The following is a 15,878-nucleotide window of genomic DNA, read 5'->3' on the forward strand; positions in this document are numbered from 1 at the left end:
ATAAATAAATAAATAAATAAACAAATAAATGTATTGTGTTCATCTCCAACTAAAAAATATTTTTTTAAAATGTGATAGCTTAAAAATATTGTTTATTTTTTTCTCAATAGTCAAGTTGCAGATAGTACAGCACAGGTAGGGGACTTTGCTTGGCTTATAGCTTCTATTCCTGGCCCAGTTTGATTATTCCAGCACCTCTTGTCTTCTTGTCATTATTCAGCAGCAGCACTTATCTTGCTGATTAAAACTTTCTTTTTTCATTCACCTGGATTTCATATATCTGGGGATATGTCTTAGTTAAGTCTGCTATAAATTACTGTAGACTGGGTGACTTAATTTTTATTTTATTTATTTTGGTACTGGGGATTGAACCCAGGGTGCTTTACCAGTGAGCTATATCCCCAGCCCTTTTTAAATGTTTTATTATGAGACAGGGTCTTGCTGAATTTCTGAAGGTCTTACTAAATTGACCTCTTTGTCTTGACCATGTTCTCTTCGTGTCCTAACATAGATACTAGGCTAGCTCTCTGGCTCATAAAAGGTGCAGGTGAATCTCTTTTTTGTGTGTGTGTGGTGCTGGGGATTTTTTTTTTTTTTTTTTTTCCAGTGCTGGGGATTGAACCCAGGGCCTTGTACTTTCGAGGCAGGGCACTCTACCCACTGAACTATATCCCTAGCCCAGGAATCTCTTTTTTGAGGGTTTGTACCCTTATGACCTCATTGATCTCCTGAAGGTTTCATCATCAGGTACTCTCACATTAGGGATTAAATTTCAACACATGAGATGAGAGGCGGGGACACACACAAATGTCCATTACAAGGTAGTTTGTGAAAGTTAAATGGAATGTAACATTTACATATTGCCTCTGTGTGTGTGTGTGTGTGTGTGTGTATGTGTGTGTGCATGTGTGTGCGTGTGTGCGCGTGCGCAGTGGCAAGGATCAAACCTAGGGCTTTATGCACACTAGGTGAATACTCTACCATAGAGCTATATCCCCAGCCCTTTTATAAAATTTGAAACAGGGTCTCACTTAAGTTGCTGAGGCTGGCCTCAAACTTCCATCCTGCCTCAATCTCCTGAGTAGCTGGGATCTAATAAAGGTTTTTTAATTTTTATCTGATATTCCTATCTTTTCCTCTGTTGATTAACTAACCAATTAAAATTGAAGCCATTACAGTTTTCATATGTGTGAAATAAAAAATATATAAAATTTCAATTCTGAAGATTAAAGTTTATTCATTTTTTTTTCCTTAAATCTTTTCAGTGATAACAGATGCGGGTAAAAGATCCATCCAAAGCTTTATCTGAGAAAGGCAAAAGAAATAAAAGGCCTTCAATACCTCATGATGAAGATTCTTCAGATGACATTGCTGGTAAATTATGATATCTAGCATCCCAAATGGTATTGGAGAAAATAAGTAACAATGCATGTTTTTAATTGATGAATTCATTAGTGTATTTTTACTGTTTTCTGTATAAATTGTACAATTGTCTAGTTCCAAGTAATCTGGTTGGGTTTTTATTAGGATTTTGTTTAGCTTATGAAGTAAATAAGAATAGTGCCTTTATTATTTATTTATTTTGGTCCCTTTCTCATGGTCTATTAAAATCAAGTCTCCAAGCCAGTGGAGAATGGTAGATGGTGACCCTTTGGATTTGCTCACTTCACAGCTTGGTTTTCTTTATAGGCCTCATGCCTTAGGGTTTTGATGTCTGAGGATTTTCTTCATTTCCTCGCAGGTCATCCCTCCATTTAAAAAAGTTTTAGGGGCTGGGGCCGATAGCTCAGTCGGTAGAGTGCTTGCCTTGCAAGCACAAGGCCCTGGGTTCGATCCCCAGCACCTGCAAAAAAATATAAAAAAAAAAAATAACAAATAAAAAAAATTTAAAAAAATAAAGTTTTAATATATCATTTCCATTTTTAAATGTCAATGCTTCAAGATAACTAGCTTATTGTAGTGAAGGAATCTGATTTTTTTTTTTTTTTTTTTTTTTTGTGTGTGGTTCTTGGGGTAGAACCCCAGGTCTCAGGTATGCTAGGCAAGCGCTCTTCCACTAAGCTACACCCTTTGATCCTAATTATTCTTACATTAGCTCTCTTTTGCTGGTTTTCCAGTTATCGCTTTCTCAGATTCTGATTCTTTAAAATTCCTTTTCATTATGCTTGCTCTTTTATTTTTTTCCCTTTATTGTCTGCCACACTATTCGTTTTACCTTATGTTCTTTTTAGTTTTAGCCTTCATTTTGTGGTCTTATCTGTTTTTATTTACTTCTTTCTTGAACTGCCGCCAGTTCCTTCCTGTTGTTTTGCTGTCTTTTTCTAGAGTATCGTTTCTCTTATTTTATGGCAGCAATTGCCTCTGCTATTTGTTTTTCCTTTTTCTTCTCCTTTTTCATTTTGTGACTTTTCAATTTGTGGCTTTGATTTCTCTTTAATTACTCATTCTTTGATGTAGGGTTGCTTTTCTTGATAAGCTTAGTTTTAGAATAGTTTTATAAGAAAGTGTTATGGTTTGGATGAGTGTTCCCCAGGGGGCTGTGCACATTAAAGTTTGGTACCCAGGGTGGCACTCTTTGGAGGTGGATGCAGTGGAGATTACTTAAGTCATAGGGAAATGCTCAAGTGGCTATGGGCCCCTAGCCCATTCTTTTTTTCTTTTGCTTCTTGGCTCAAGAGGTGAGCAGTTTGCTCTGCTACATGCTTCCACCATGATGTTCTACCCCCTACCAGAGGCTCAAAGGCAGTGAAACCAGTTGCTTTGGATTGGAAACCTCTAGAATCATGAGCAAAAGTAAACCTTTTATTATTGTAAGTTAATTATCTCAGGTATTTGAGTAATACAGGGGTGAGAGCTTTGTTGGTCCTAGCTAGAGTTTTGACTTGAGATCATGTAGCCTTTACTTTTTTGTGACCAAGAGGGTTATACAGTCTTAGTTTTTTTAGAACTAAAATCCCCTCTTCTCCCCAACTGCCATAGAGACAATACAATTTCCTGAAGGTATGACTTGCTTTTTATTTTTCACTTAATAAATGAGAAATTTTCCTTCTTTTGCTTCTTTTCAAAACAAAGTGGATATGGGGAGCTCCTGCCACTGTTGTTACTACATAGCTATTTAGATTTTGCTGTGTATCTGGGAAGCATATGTCTATGAAATCTATACCTGCATTATTCCTCTGCTTTCTTCTATGTGCACTCTATTTGATACCTACTGCTTTTGAGATGGGAGCACTTCCACTTAATTCATGACTTGGGTACTTCAGCTGTTCTCCTGTTTTCTTTCCATTCTTACTGCCTTTTGAAAACTTCTGAGTAGAAAAGGGGGAACGTGTTTCATTTTTTATGTATGAACAACATTTTCCAAATTGGAAGAATTTCTTGTAGTTTTTTCCTTAATATTTAAAGTGGAAAACAAAGATTTCAATTTATTGCTTTTGATTTGTTTAATGTGAAAACACCTAGATTTTAATCTGATTTTATATTCATAGATCTCTAGCAGACTTTTTTGCCAGATGAAATAAAGACAGTTAGACAATGAAACTAATTACAGAAAACTAAAGAAATTTACTTATTAAAATAAGGAAATTTTGCACATATTTTTTCCCAGAAAAGGTAGTGAATACCGTTCAAACAGCAATTACTTACTATAGGAAAATTTTAGGCTGGAAAATTCAATGCTGGAGATTGAACCCAGGGCATTCTATGATGGAGCTGTACCACCAGCCCCTGGTTGAGACATTTAAGAGCTAATGGATTTAATTTAGGTCCTGGAAACTTTTCTTTTTGAATTTATTTATCTCTGAAATCATTACAGTTCAATTTTAAAAGTCTGAATAGTAGAATCAGAGAATGTTTAAATTGTACCCTGGTTGACTCCCATTCCAGAGATTATATAGAAAGGTATGTAGAATGGTTTTCCCTTAGAAATTTGAAATGTGAAGTTCAAACAAAGCAATGACATTTGGTAAATAATTTTTAGATCTTTTACATGCTGCTTTTTTATCATTCTTCCCCCAAATTATTCTTTCCTTAGTGACATGGGTCTTGCTTTTGAGAGACACAACTGAGTTCAGAATTACTTCTTTTATGTTTGTTTTTATAGCCTGCTATCGATACAAAATTAGAAGTTTTAATGTTTCATTCAGATTTACATAAGGTTTTTGTGAAAATTATATCTTATTATAAATTATCATATTCTTAGTCTTTAGGAAGAGATAGAATTAATGCATAACTAACCTCTTTCTAGTTAATTAGTAGATAAAAAAGAATGCTTTGTATTTAGAAAGGACAGTGGAGAAAATTGAAATGCACACATTCCTGTTTTTCCTTTTCGAGTTAGTCTCTTTCTATTTTGATTTTTTTTTTTTTTTTTTTTTTTTTCAGTGCTGGGGATTGAACTCAGGGCCTTGTGCTTGCAAGGCAAGCACTCTACCAACTGAGCTATATCCCTAGCCCTCTTTTTTGATTTTGGTAGGTGGTTATAGTATTGATGTGTGAATATCTGAGGTGGAGTGTTCAGGTATTTGAGAGAAATAGAAGTATAACTGCCCTTGGGAGCAGAACGTAGTTATTTGAAGACTTAAAAATCTATTTGCCTAGTTTTGGCCATATAGCTCCAAACAGAGCACACAGTGGAAGCTGTTACAAAGGATCATTAGGGAACAATGATCAAATAATTTGTTATTTGAGATTATTCTTATGGAGAATCCTAAGAATTATGGGTTTTTAAAATTATAACATTGCTCCTCTTCATTTTCCCAACAATGATGAAAATAGCAACATAGCAAAGCTAATATATATAAAATGATTTTATATATGTATCTTTTTTTGGTGGGGGAGACAATGCTAGAGATCAACCCGGTCTTTGTGTATGCTAGGCAAGTGCTGTACCACTGAACTACATCCCCAGCCCTCTTTTTTGGTGCCAGGAATTGAGCTCGGGGCCTGGCACATGCTAAGCTGTCACTGAACTACACCTCCAATCCCTGTACATTAAAAATGCTTGACACATAGTAGCCATTCAATAAATAATCTCCTTTGTTTTTATTTTTGAACTAATTTTAAATTTGTAGGAAGGCACAAAGAAATATAGTGTTTTAGTCAGCTATTTCACTGCTGTGACTTAAAGACCCAACCAGAACAATTATAGAGGAGGGAAAGTGTATTTGGGGGCTCACAGTTTCAGAGGTCTTAGTCCATAGACAGCTGGTTCCATTCCTTGGGGCTTAAGGTGAGGCAGAAAACATGGTGGAAAAGTGTGGCAGAGGGAAGCAGCTCACATGATGATCAGGAAGCAGAGAGAGAAGTCCCCACTTGCCAGATACAAATATATGCCCCAAAGCACCACCTACTCCAGCCATACCCCACCTGCCTTCAGTTACCACTCAGTTAATCCCATTAGGTGATTAGTTCACTGATTGGGTTAAGGCACTTGTAACCCAGTCATTTCTTCTCTAAATCTTCTTTCATTGTCTCACACATGAGCTTTTGGGGGGACATCTCACATCCAAACCATAACATACAGTGAGGTCCCATTCATCTGTCATCCAGCCTTCCCCGGTAACATCTTGCATTGCTGTAGTACAGTATCAAAACCAGTTGTATAATCCTTAGATTATTCAGATTTTACCAGATGATGCATGTGTGTATGTGTGTCTGCAGTTTTATTACACGTGGAGCTTTGCATATTTTAAGGAATTTGACTCTACCACCCTCACCACCACCCTGTGTGTTACCCATTTGTACCTACAGCCTCTGTCCATATTTTCTAATCTGTTCAACTCCCTAGTTTTTTAGCTCATGGATGTAATATAAATGAATTTGTGTGACATGTATTCTTTTGATTTATTTCATTTTTGAATCCCTATGCTTTTTAGTAAATAGCATTTTAATGCTATGGACTTTTGCTTCCTAAAGACAGCAATAGTATAACAAAAAAAAAAGTTCACATTTTGTTTCATCTTGTTCAGTAGGTTTAACTTGCCAACATGTAAGTCATGCTGTTAGCGTGAATCATGTGAAGAGAACAGTAGCTGAGAATCTATGGTCAGTTTGTTCAGAATGTTTAAAAGAAAGAAGATTCTATGAAGGACAGCCAGTACTTTCTTCAGATACTTGGTTGTGCCTCAAGTGTGGTTTTCAGGTAAGAAAAGGAGGACTTATCCCATATTTAGATTGAAACTCTCCAGAAGTGAACTTGGAAATGCTTTAAGTAAAACATCAGAAAATAATGATGTGGTTCATAAATACTTGAAAAGGAAATCTCACTCACCTGCAGTACTTATTTCTGGACCTTTTTATCTTTTAACCTTTTGTTGTTACATAGGAAAAAGGGTCCAATTTTTTAGATTCATTTTTCTCAAAAAAGATTATTCTGCTTTTTTTCAAAAGTTTAGATAACTTTAGGATATCTAGAAGTTTAAAAGTTACTGTTATCTATAATAAAGGAATTTTCTAATGAAATTAAAAATGTGTACTTAAAAGAAGGGGAATCTTTATTATCTCGAATAGAAGTTCAGAAGTAGGGCCACTTCAGGGTTAGTTAATTCAAGAGAAAAATTATTTTTCGGCCTCTATTTTTCTGCTGTGCTGTCTCCAATTTCATAGTTTCAGGATGAATGAAGATGCTTTAGACATTATTTATCACATTGAGATCACCAAAGCCCATAAAGAAGGGGAAAGAGTATATTCCTTTTCTTTTTTTCTTTTTTATTTTTTTGGTACCAGGGATTGAACCCAGGGGTGCTTTACCACTGAGTCACATCCCCAGCCCTTTTTATATTTTATTTTGAGAGAGGGTCTCACTGAATTGCTTAGGTCCGTGCTAAGTTGCTGAGGCCGGCTTTGACTGAGTCCCATTGTATTATAATTAGTCTCTTGAGCTACTTGGATTACAGGCATGTGTCACCTCACCCAGCTTATACCTTTCCTTTTAAACATATGTATGACTTCCCCAGAAATGTCCATCAGATTTGACTCCCTCTCAAGTTATGTTAGCCAGATTTATAGTATTTCATTTCTTTACTTATCTAAGTGAAGGAAATTATTATGTTTAGTCTGTCTCATTAGTTCTCAGTGGGGGCTGGGGTGGAAATGTATACAGGATTAGGAAATATAATATAATGATATGATATAATATAGGGGAGGGACACTACTGGTCTACCAGGATGATCCATGTCTCACACTATGTAAGACAACATACAAATTTCTAAATGGTAGAGAAATTAACTTTGCTTATGATTGTTTTAGGTAAACACTATATCATGAAAAGTAAATTAGTCTCAACAAAAATTTAATAAGAATCTATATTGCTTTCTGAAACAGTTCCCTCTTCCTTGGAATTTAAAATAAATTTTTTTTTGTATTTTTGAGTACAATTTAAGTTTTGACTAATTCAAAATAAGCTTATGTATAAATATTTGTACAAATAGTATTCTGTTCATCTTCAGGGATGTGGTCAAAATTCAGAAAGCCAACACTCACTGAAGCACTTCAAGAATTTCAGAGCAGAGTCCCATTGTATTATAATTAGTCTGAGCACATGGATTATATGGTAAGTTAAATTTTGTTAACGCTTCTGTAAACAAACTAACAAACAAAAAAACACACAAAAAAGATCTTTTTCTTTGAGCTTTATAAGGTAAAATAAAGATGTTATACCCATGTATGCTTTTTAAACCTGAACACAATCTCTAGAATTTTTTGTTTTTTGAGAGCAGGGCTAGGAGTTGAACCCAGGGCCTTGCTCATGCTAGGCAAGGGCTCTACCACTGAGCTACCTCTCCCCCATTTTTTTTTTTTTTTAAAGAGCATGAACTTCTTTTTTTAATGGACCTTTATTTTATTTATTTATTTTTATGTGGTGCTGAGAATCAAACCCAGTGCCTCACACATGCTGGGCAAGTGCTTTACCGCTGAGCCACGACCCCAGTCCTACCTCCCCCTTTTTAAAAATTTTATTTTGAGACAGAGTCTTGCTTGATTGCCCAGGCTGGCCTGGAACTTGAGATCCTCCTCTCTCAGCCTCCTGAGTAGGTGAGATTACAGGCATGTTCCACCATGCCTAGTTTATAGGATAACTTTAGAAAATCACTGTTACCCATGAACCTAAAAGTTAAGTGAGGGAAAAAAAAAATCTAGTTTTCCCCTACTTTTCTCTAACATTTCCTTTGTATGATAAAGAAAAATTCTGTCTGGTTGATTTTTTCATCATCAACTTGTTACAGAATTCCGGAGTTTTAGTGAAGGAAGTTACTTCAAGCAGTCCAGGTGATTTGGTGAGTCTCTGTAGGGAAAGCCTGAGCATAAGTGATTTATAAAAACTTCTCAGGCGATTCTGCTGCTTAACCCTGATAGACGACCTAATTCAGTTTCCTCATATTATGTGTAAGGAAACAGTATCGTTTACTTTTTTTATGCTTACAAAGTAAAAATGTAGGCACTTAAACAAGTCTTTTTATTCCCTAATGTGTTACCAGCATACCATACTGTTTTAGTGGTATAAGAGAATACTGCCTTGAAAAATTTTCTCTATGTTTTACAACAATAATCTTCTAACTGGAGTCTGTAGACTCAGGGTTCCTTGAATGAATTTTCTGGAGTTTTCAAGTTTTAAGATAAACATTTTAACTTACGTTTCTTTTTAGGATTCTAAAATTAATACAAGGATATTTTGGCTCATGGAATAGATCATCATCCTATAATTTAATACAGGGGTTTGGTGTTTGCTGCATTTATAGTTTTTGTTGTTGTTGTTGTTGTTGGTAGTCTGAGGAAAGAGCAGAGAGAACTTAGCATGTAAATGGTGCAGTGAAGTAAAGGGACAAGGGGTTGATGTCATAGTACTGCTGCTAAATAAAGATTTTACTGTGGTTGTCTCACATTGTGCGATGCCTCAGAATCACCTGGAAGATTTGTTAAGACAGATTGCTGGATCTCAAGCTTAGGGATTGTGATTTCGTAGTTATGGGGTGGGACCTGAGAGTTTCCATGCCCAGCAAATTCCTAAATGTTGCCAATGCTAATTCTTGAAACCCCAGTTTGAGAACCACTGAAATTTAAAAAAAAGTTGCCAGGAGAATTGGTAGAATAGTCTCAAATTAATCTGCTGGAGAATCTCTGTTGTAAGTCTTTGACCTTATGGTATGAATTATGATTTTCAATTTTTAGCAAAAAAGACAGCATAATAAATTAGTGTTTTAATTTGGTTTTGTAATTTCGTTTTTATATTTAATTGTCCAGTTTATTTTTATAGTTACAAAGAGTTATAAGGATGCTGAATTTATTCAGTTTTATAATGAAAATAACTAAACTCATATTTAGGGATCTGTAGAGTTGTTTCCTATGAAAAGAAGATATTCAAGTTTGTCAAATACAATTATAGGAATTTAAATGTGTATTTTAGTTTTTCTAATTCTTAAGCAATGAAAAACAATGATTTCAGTAGAATACTTCACTAGTTTGGATTAGAAGGAAAATCAACCTGAATTAGAGAAAAAATCTGAGCTGTATAAAAAGAAAAGGTAAATCACAGATTTGGTAATTTAATTATGGCTAACAAGGTTAAGGTTGCTAGACAGTGGATGTAATACTACTTTAAGCACAGTGGTTCTTATTTCACATCAGAATCACACAGGATGGTTTTGAAAAGTCTGTGTGCCAGTGGACCTCTATTAAATAAGACCTATTGAATCAGGGTTCTGTATTTTTTTTCTGTTGGTGTCTCTGAAGCCTAAACAGAGGTAAAAAGCAGTACTTAAAGTTAACATATAAACATTTAGAGTACTCAGAATTTTGTTGAAGGAATGTTTTCCTCGTACTGTTGTTACATTACTGATTTGAATCCTCCTATCTCACTTTATCTGTAAAAAGAAAATATATGAAGATAAGCTATTTTAAAAAGTAATTCTTTTGTGATTTTATGAGGCTTTTTTTTATTTATTTTTAATTGTAAACAAATGGGATACATGTTGTTTCTCTGTTTGTACATGGCGTAAAGGCATACCATTTGTGTAATCATAAATTTACATAGAGTAATGCTGTTTGATTCATTCTGTTATTTTTTCCCTTCCCCCCACCCCTCCCACCCTCTTTTCCCTCTATACAGTGCTTCCTTCCTCCATACTTGCCCCCCTCCCTAACCCTAACTCTAACCCTTCCCTCCCCCCATTATTTATGAGGAATTAAGTCAGATAATGCATGCACATTTAGAATAGACCCTGTCATATAGTAGATGCTCAATTTAAAATGTTTGGGTTATGTCAACTCTGAGGCTCTGTATGAACTGTCCTGTCACTAGACTTACCTAATAAAGCGCTTTCCCCTTTATATTCCCTCCCATATAATTTAAAGACAAAAGTGATCAAATATCAACTGTGTTACCTATGTGCAAAATTATTAAAGGGTACTTTCATAATATTTGCTTAAATTTTATTATTTTTTCAGGTGTTATGAGTGTGATGAAAAATTGTCAACGCATTGTAATAAGAAGGTTTTGGTTCAGATAGTTGATTTTCTCCAGAAACATGTTTCTAAAACACAAACAAGTAAGTTAAGCAATTCCTAAAGGAATGTGTATTAAAATATATTTCATACTTAATATAAAAAGTCTATAATATTCATAAAGATATCTTAAGATTTCACTGTAAGGTCTCAGCCTATAATTTGAGTAAAGATGTTATGTCATATATTCTTAGGTGGCAGGCTCATAATATTACCTTTTTTTGTACAAGGGATTGAACTCAGGGCCTCATGCAAGCACTTTAGCACTGAGTTATATTCCTAGCTCTTATGTTATATTGTAAGTGTTTATAAAACCAATCTTAGAAGCTGAAATATATAGTGATTAGGTCATGGGTTTTTAAATCAGATAGTCCCAAATTTTGGACTCCCCAACTTATTCTGTGGCTTCTATTCTTCAGTTTTCTTACTACAAGATTAGAATGATAATCCTGCCTTATGGGGTTGTTGTGAGCCTTAGAGATATTTGGTAAAGATATAGAAATAATGTATGTACAAACACTTGCATAGTCCTTAATTCGTACTTATGAAATGGTATCTTATTATTTGCTACATAATTGCAGTACAGTTTTGATATTAACCACCTGGAGGTAGGCCAGACGTTAGCTATAGGCTCATGTTGTTCATAATAATGCCCTCACTTCAGACACTAGAAAGCTCAAGGGTTTCCAGGCCATTGCATTTCTAACTAGCTACAAATTTGGGGGGTTTGCACTACGTCTTCAGATTTAATAATTTGCTAGAATAATTCAGATAGCTCAGAAAAGTGCTGTACTTACAATTGTAGTTTTATTATAGCAAAAAAATTCAGCCAAGAGAGACTAGGCCAAGGTTTGGGAGAGTCCCATATATGAAGCTCCTGAGTGAGGTGCACCGCCCCTCCCCCCATATGCACACCGGCCCCAAACCCAGTTATGTAATAATATGCAGAATTTTGTTAACCAAGGAAGCTCACTGGAGTTTTGGTGTTGAGTTTCTGGGGTTTCATTATTTAGGCACAGTCGAGTCACTGGCCTCTTGGATTTAATTCAGTCTCCAGTACCCCAACCAGCTAATCATGTTTTTTTTTTTCCTTCTGGCAGGCACAGGTCCCATCCCAGTCATTTCTTTTTTTTTTTTTTTTTTTTTTTTTTGCGGTGCTGGGGATCGAACCCAGGGCTTTGTGCTTGCAAGGCAAGCACTCTACCAACTGAGCTATCTCCCCAGCCCCCAGTCATTTCTTTAGCATAAACTATCTAGGTAATTCAGTGAGTCACTTTGTTAACATTAAACATTAACTGTAGTCCCAGGGTCTCACCCTGAATAACAAGCACCCCTTTCATTGTTGGAAATTCCAAAGATTTTAAGGGTACTTGCCAGGAAACTGGAACAAAGGCCTCCCAAATCCTTTACTATGAGACAGTAATGTATTAGCGTATACTTTGTTAATTGTATGTTACCTAACATAAAATTAACATATAAGTTCATATAAATTAAAAATGTTTAGGGAACCAGTTTTCCATCTGAAAATAGTGCCTTCAACATGCCAGATATTATACTTACTTAGCATCTAGTAATGAAAGAAAAATTGTCTTATCTTCCTGTCTTGGGGTTTAGAGTACAGTGAGGGAGGGAAAAAATATATATATATAACTTCTGGTAAGAGCTACAATGGAAGGATTTACAGAGACGTGTAATAATCCATTAATCACAATGATCATGAGAGGCTAATGTGGCTGAAATGTAGTTTATTAAGAGAGAATGAGTTAGTTATAGGTAGGTGATCTGGTCATGAAAGATACTGTAAGGGATTTCATGATAAATAATATTTATTGAATTGAAAGTATAATGTAAGTTATTTAAGCGTTTTAAGCAGGGAAGCATTACAGTCATTTCCCTTCCCCATCCCGACTCAGCTACATTCAAAAAACCTGGGTGTAGTGGCAGATGCCTATAATTCCACTGACTCAGGAGTCTGAGGCAGGAGGATCACAAGTTTAAGATTAGCCTTGAAACCAGAATTGGGGACAGGCAGTTAGTGTAGAAGTAGGGGATAGGGTCAGATAGAGGAAATGGAGGCGATGAAAGCCATCTGCCTCTGGAAGTTGGAGACTGCCCCTGGAAGAATGGAATGTCAAGGATCTCCGGAGCCCATTGATTACCAAATTTACCTGCCCTTATCAAGGACTGCAGGGAAGGAGCTACTAATTAACACCCCCTAGGCCCTTGCCTGGCTGAATCACTTTGGCTCTCCCCGTGCCCCATCAGCTTCTCAAAAGATGTAGACTGCACTCACTTCTTGGGATTCTAGAACATCAGCCATGGCCTCCTTCTCCCCCCCTCGGGAGAAGTCTGAATTATTACTACTTTTAAATAAAACCTGCTTAATATGCTTGCCTTGGAGATCTTCTCTAGTGTTCAAACTTCAACATTAGAGGGAGCAGAACTCGTCACCAGTAAACGGTGGTATCAGCCTCCGGAAACTTAGCAAGACTGTCTCAAAATAAAAAGGGCTAGGAGTGTAGCTCAGTGTTAGAGTGCCTCTGGGTTTAATCTTCCCCTTACCAAAATAATAAAGATAACTGATTACTATATGGAAATAGACTGTAGGTAGTTGAGTGAGTCTGGGGTGGCGTTTCAAGCAGCTTTTTCACTGCTGTAACTTAAAGATTGGACCGGAACAACTGTAGAGGAGGAAAAGTTTATTTAGGAGCTCACAATTTTAGAGGCCTTAGTCCATAGAAGGCTGGCTCCATTCCTTGGGGCTCGAGGTAAGGCAGAACACCATGGCAGAAGAATGTAGCAGAGGAAAGTAGCTCTCATGATGATCAGAAGCAGAGAGACTCTACTCTCCAGATACAAAATATATTCCGCATAGCTGTGCCCCCAATGAACCACTTCCTCCAGCCTTTCTGCCTCCAGTTACCACTTAGTTAATCCCACCATGGATTAATTCACTGATTAGGTTAAGGCTGTAACACAATCATTTCTCCTCCAAACCTTGCATTGTCTTACACACAAGCTTATATCCAAACCATAACAGGTGGGAAGATCATTAAGAATGTTAAAGGAGGCTATATAATAGGGAAAGCGGAAAAACTAGTAGAAGCTGTGGTGGAAAGTGGGTGGGTTAGATGTAGTAAGTGAGGGAGAGTGGGAGGAATTAAGTCCAAGTCTCAGGATTTTGATTGAGCAACTGGGTAAGTGGGAGTGAGTGAAAATGATAAGCATGAGATGCCTTTGAAGCAAACTGAACTGAAACTGAAAAGTTATATAGAAATATGATTGCCAAATAGGAAAAATATGGTTGCCAGTTATATCTCCTGTGTATCTCTGATAATATGATTTGTTTTGTTAGCTTCGTATCCCATAATGACACACTAATGGTGAAGAAATTGGGGGAGAAATTAGAAGAAGTAAACTCAGGCTCTTGGACAGCAAAATAAATTTTTTTTTACCACTTATTTGTTAACTTAATTCAACAAACTTTGTTGAATTCTTCCTTTGTCTCAGACATGCCAGTCATAAATACAGTTTTTCTCTAATAAAGGATCAGGAAAATGTGGTTAAAGACTTTTTTTTTTTTTTTTTGTGGTTCCAGTGATTGAACTCAGTGCCTCAATCATGCTAAGCAAGCATTCTATCCCTGAGCTCCATCCCCAGCTCTTTTTGTTTTATTCTGAGTCAGGGTCTCACTAAGTTGCCCTGACTGGTCTCCAATTTATGATTCTCTTGCTTCAGCCTCCCAAATCTTTGGGATTACATGCATGTGCCACCCTCCCCACTGGTGATGAAGTTGATCTAATGCTGTCTCCTGAAAACTACACATTACATTTGTTTTTTAGGAAGGCATGCAGCATATAATGCCGAGGGTGATGAAAGTACAATTGTAAAAATTATTTTCTCTGAATACTTGACCTTAGAGGTTCTCTGAGGTTAAAACAAAGCCAGTGTAATTTCCATTCAGTTTTACAGACTTCTTGAATATTTATTACAGGAAGGATGCCAAGAAGGGAGTATGAATGGTATGATAGAAAAGGCATGGACTTTGAGTCAAGGGGTCTGGCTTTCAAATTTAATTCTTAAAATCACTAGCTATGTGACTTTGGGCAGATTGGTTCATTAGAGCCTCATTTTTTTCCTCAACACTTTCCTGTTTTCCTGTAGTGCTTTAGGGAATAGAAGTTGATAGCTCCCTACCCTTAAGAGGCTTAAGATCTGAAAGAAAATGTAAGATAACAATGTAAGGAGAATGCAAGCAGAATAAGATTTCTATTTTAATTGATATTCAAAGCTCTTCAGATATTCAAAGATGCACATGATGTTCAGTTGAAAAGGAAAGGAATCATGAATGAGTTGACTTTCAAGCTGACCTTCAGAGGATGAATTTTGGGCAGAGGGAGAGAAGAAATCACTTTAGGTGGTGGGAAATACTAATGGAAGTCTTAATTGTGTTTGTGGAACTATGAGTACCACCTGGGAAACAGCACTTGAGGTAGTTTGAGGGCATTCAGAGTTAAAGTAATAATTGGAAGTTCAATTTTCAGAAGTTCTAGGGCAAAATGTCTTCACCTTTGTGGATCAAGCTACAGAATCTCTCAGGCAAGTTTGATTTAAATAAGATCTCTTGGTTGGCATTTTAGAAGTTTTGGGTTAGTAATCTGTATTTTTGGTATGAAACTTTAGTGTATTTTTGTAAATTACTTGAAAATCAAATATTAATGTTGCTATCTAGGCTTGTAAGAATACTGGATATGATTTTGCGGTTATTTTAAATGATAATTGTGAAGACTGTAGACACATCTTCACAATGCCTGGAAGAAAGCCTGTATCTGTACCTTACACACATTTTTAAGTTATTCAGTGCGTGCACTAATTCCATTTAGAATATATCTAATACAGTTTATCTACACACAGAATCTGGACTAATGCTTCATCCATCTCTGAAACAAGCAACTTATGGAATTATTAACTTTTGCTCTCAATACCACTTTAGGCTCTTATAAAATTACTGAGGATTCAAAGAGTTTGTTATGTAGATTATATCTATCAGTTTATGTCAGAAGTTAAAACAGGTATTTTTTTTAACCATCAAATATTCAGATTTTTTTAAATCATACTGGAGTTTGTGAATTGAAAGTTCATCAGTAGAGAAATTTCTGTGCTTGTAAATCAAACTTGAATAGTCACTGAAAAATAATTCCATGCCTTGTTAATACAAACATATTTTGAGGAGATATTAAAAAAACAAACAGGTTTTTTCTTTCTGCATTTGCTTATTTCACTTCACATATCTTCCTCAATTTCTAACCATTTTGCCACAAATGATAAGGATCTCTTTATTTTTATGGTGTTGTAAGGCCCCCCCAAAAGGAAACCCC

At 35.9% G+C, this 15,878-nt stretch overlaps 1 protein-coding gene across 1 annotated transcript in view; it reads left to right on the top strand.

Annotated features, from left to right (window-relative positions):
• USP45 (ubiquitin specific peptidase 45) overlaps nucleotides 1-15,878 on the top strand; it is a 78,885-nt gene that overhangs the window by 4,968 nt on the left and 58,039 nt on the right. Inside the window, 4 exon segments of the mRNA XM_079148643.1 lie at nucleotides 1,266-1,374; nucleotides 5,973-6,142; nucleotides 7,449-7,552; nucleotides 10,444-10,544. Of these exon segments, the coding sequence (XP_079004769.1) occupies nucleotides 1,275-1,374; nucleotides 5,973-6,142; nucleotides 7,449-7,552; nucleotides 10,444-10,544 (475 nt within the window). The 5' untranslated portion in view covers nucleotides 1,266-1,274.

This window comes from Sciurus vulgaris (assembly GCF_902686455.1).
Source record: "Sciurus vulgaris genome assembly, chromosome: 7".
NCBI lineage: Eukaryota > Metazoa > Chordata > Mammalia > Rodentia > Sciuridae > Sciurus > Sciurus vulgaris.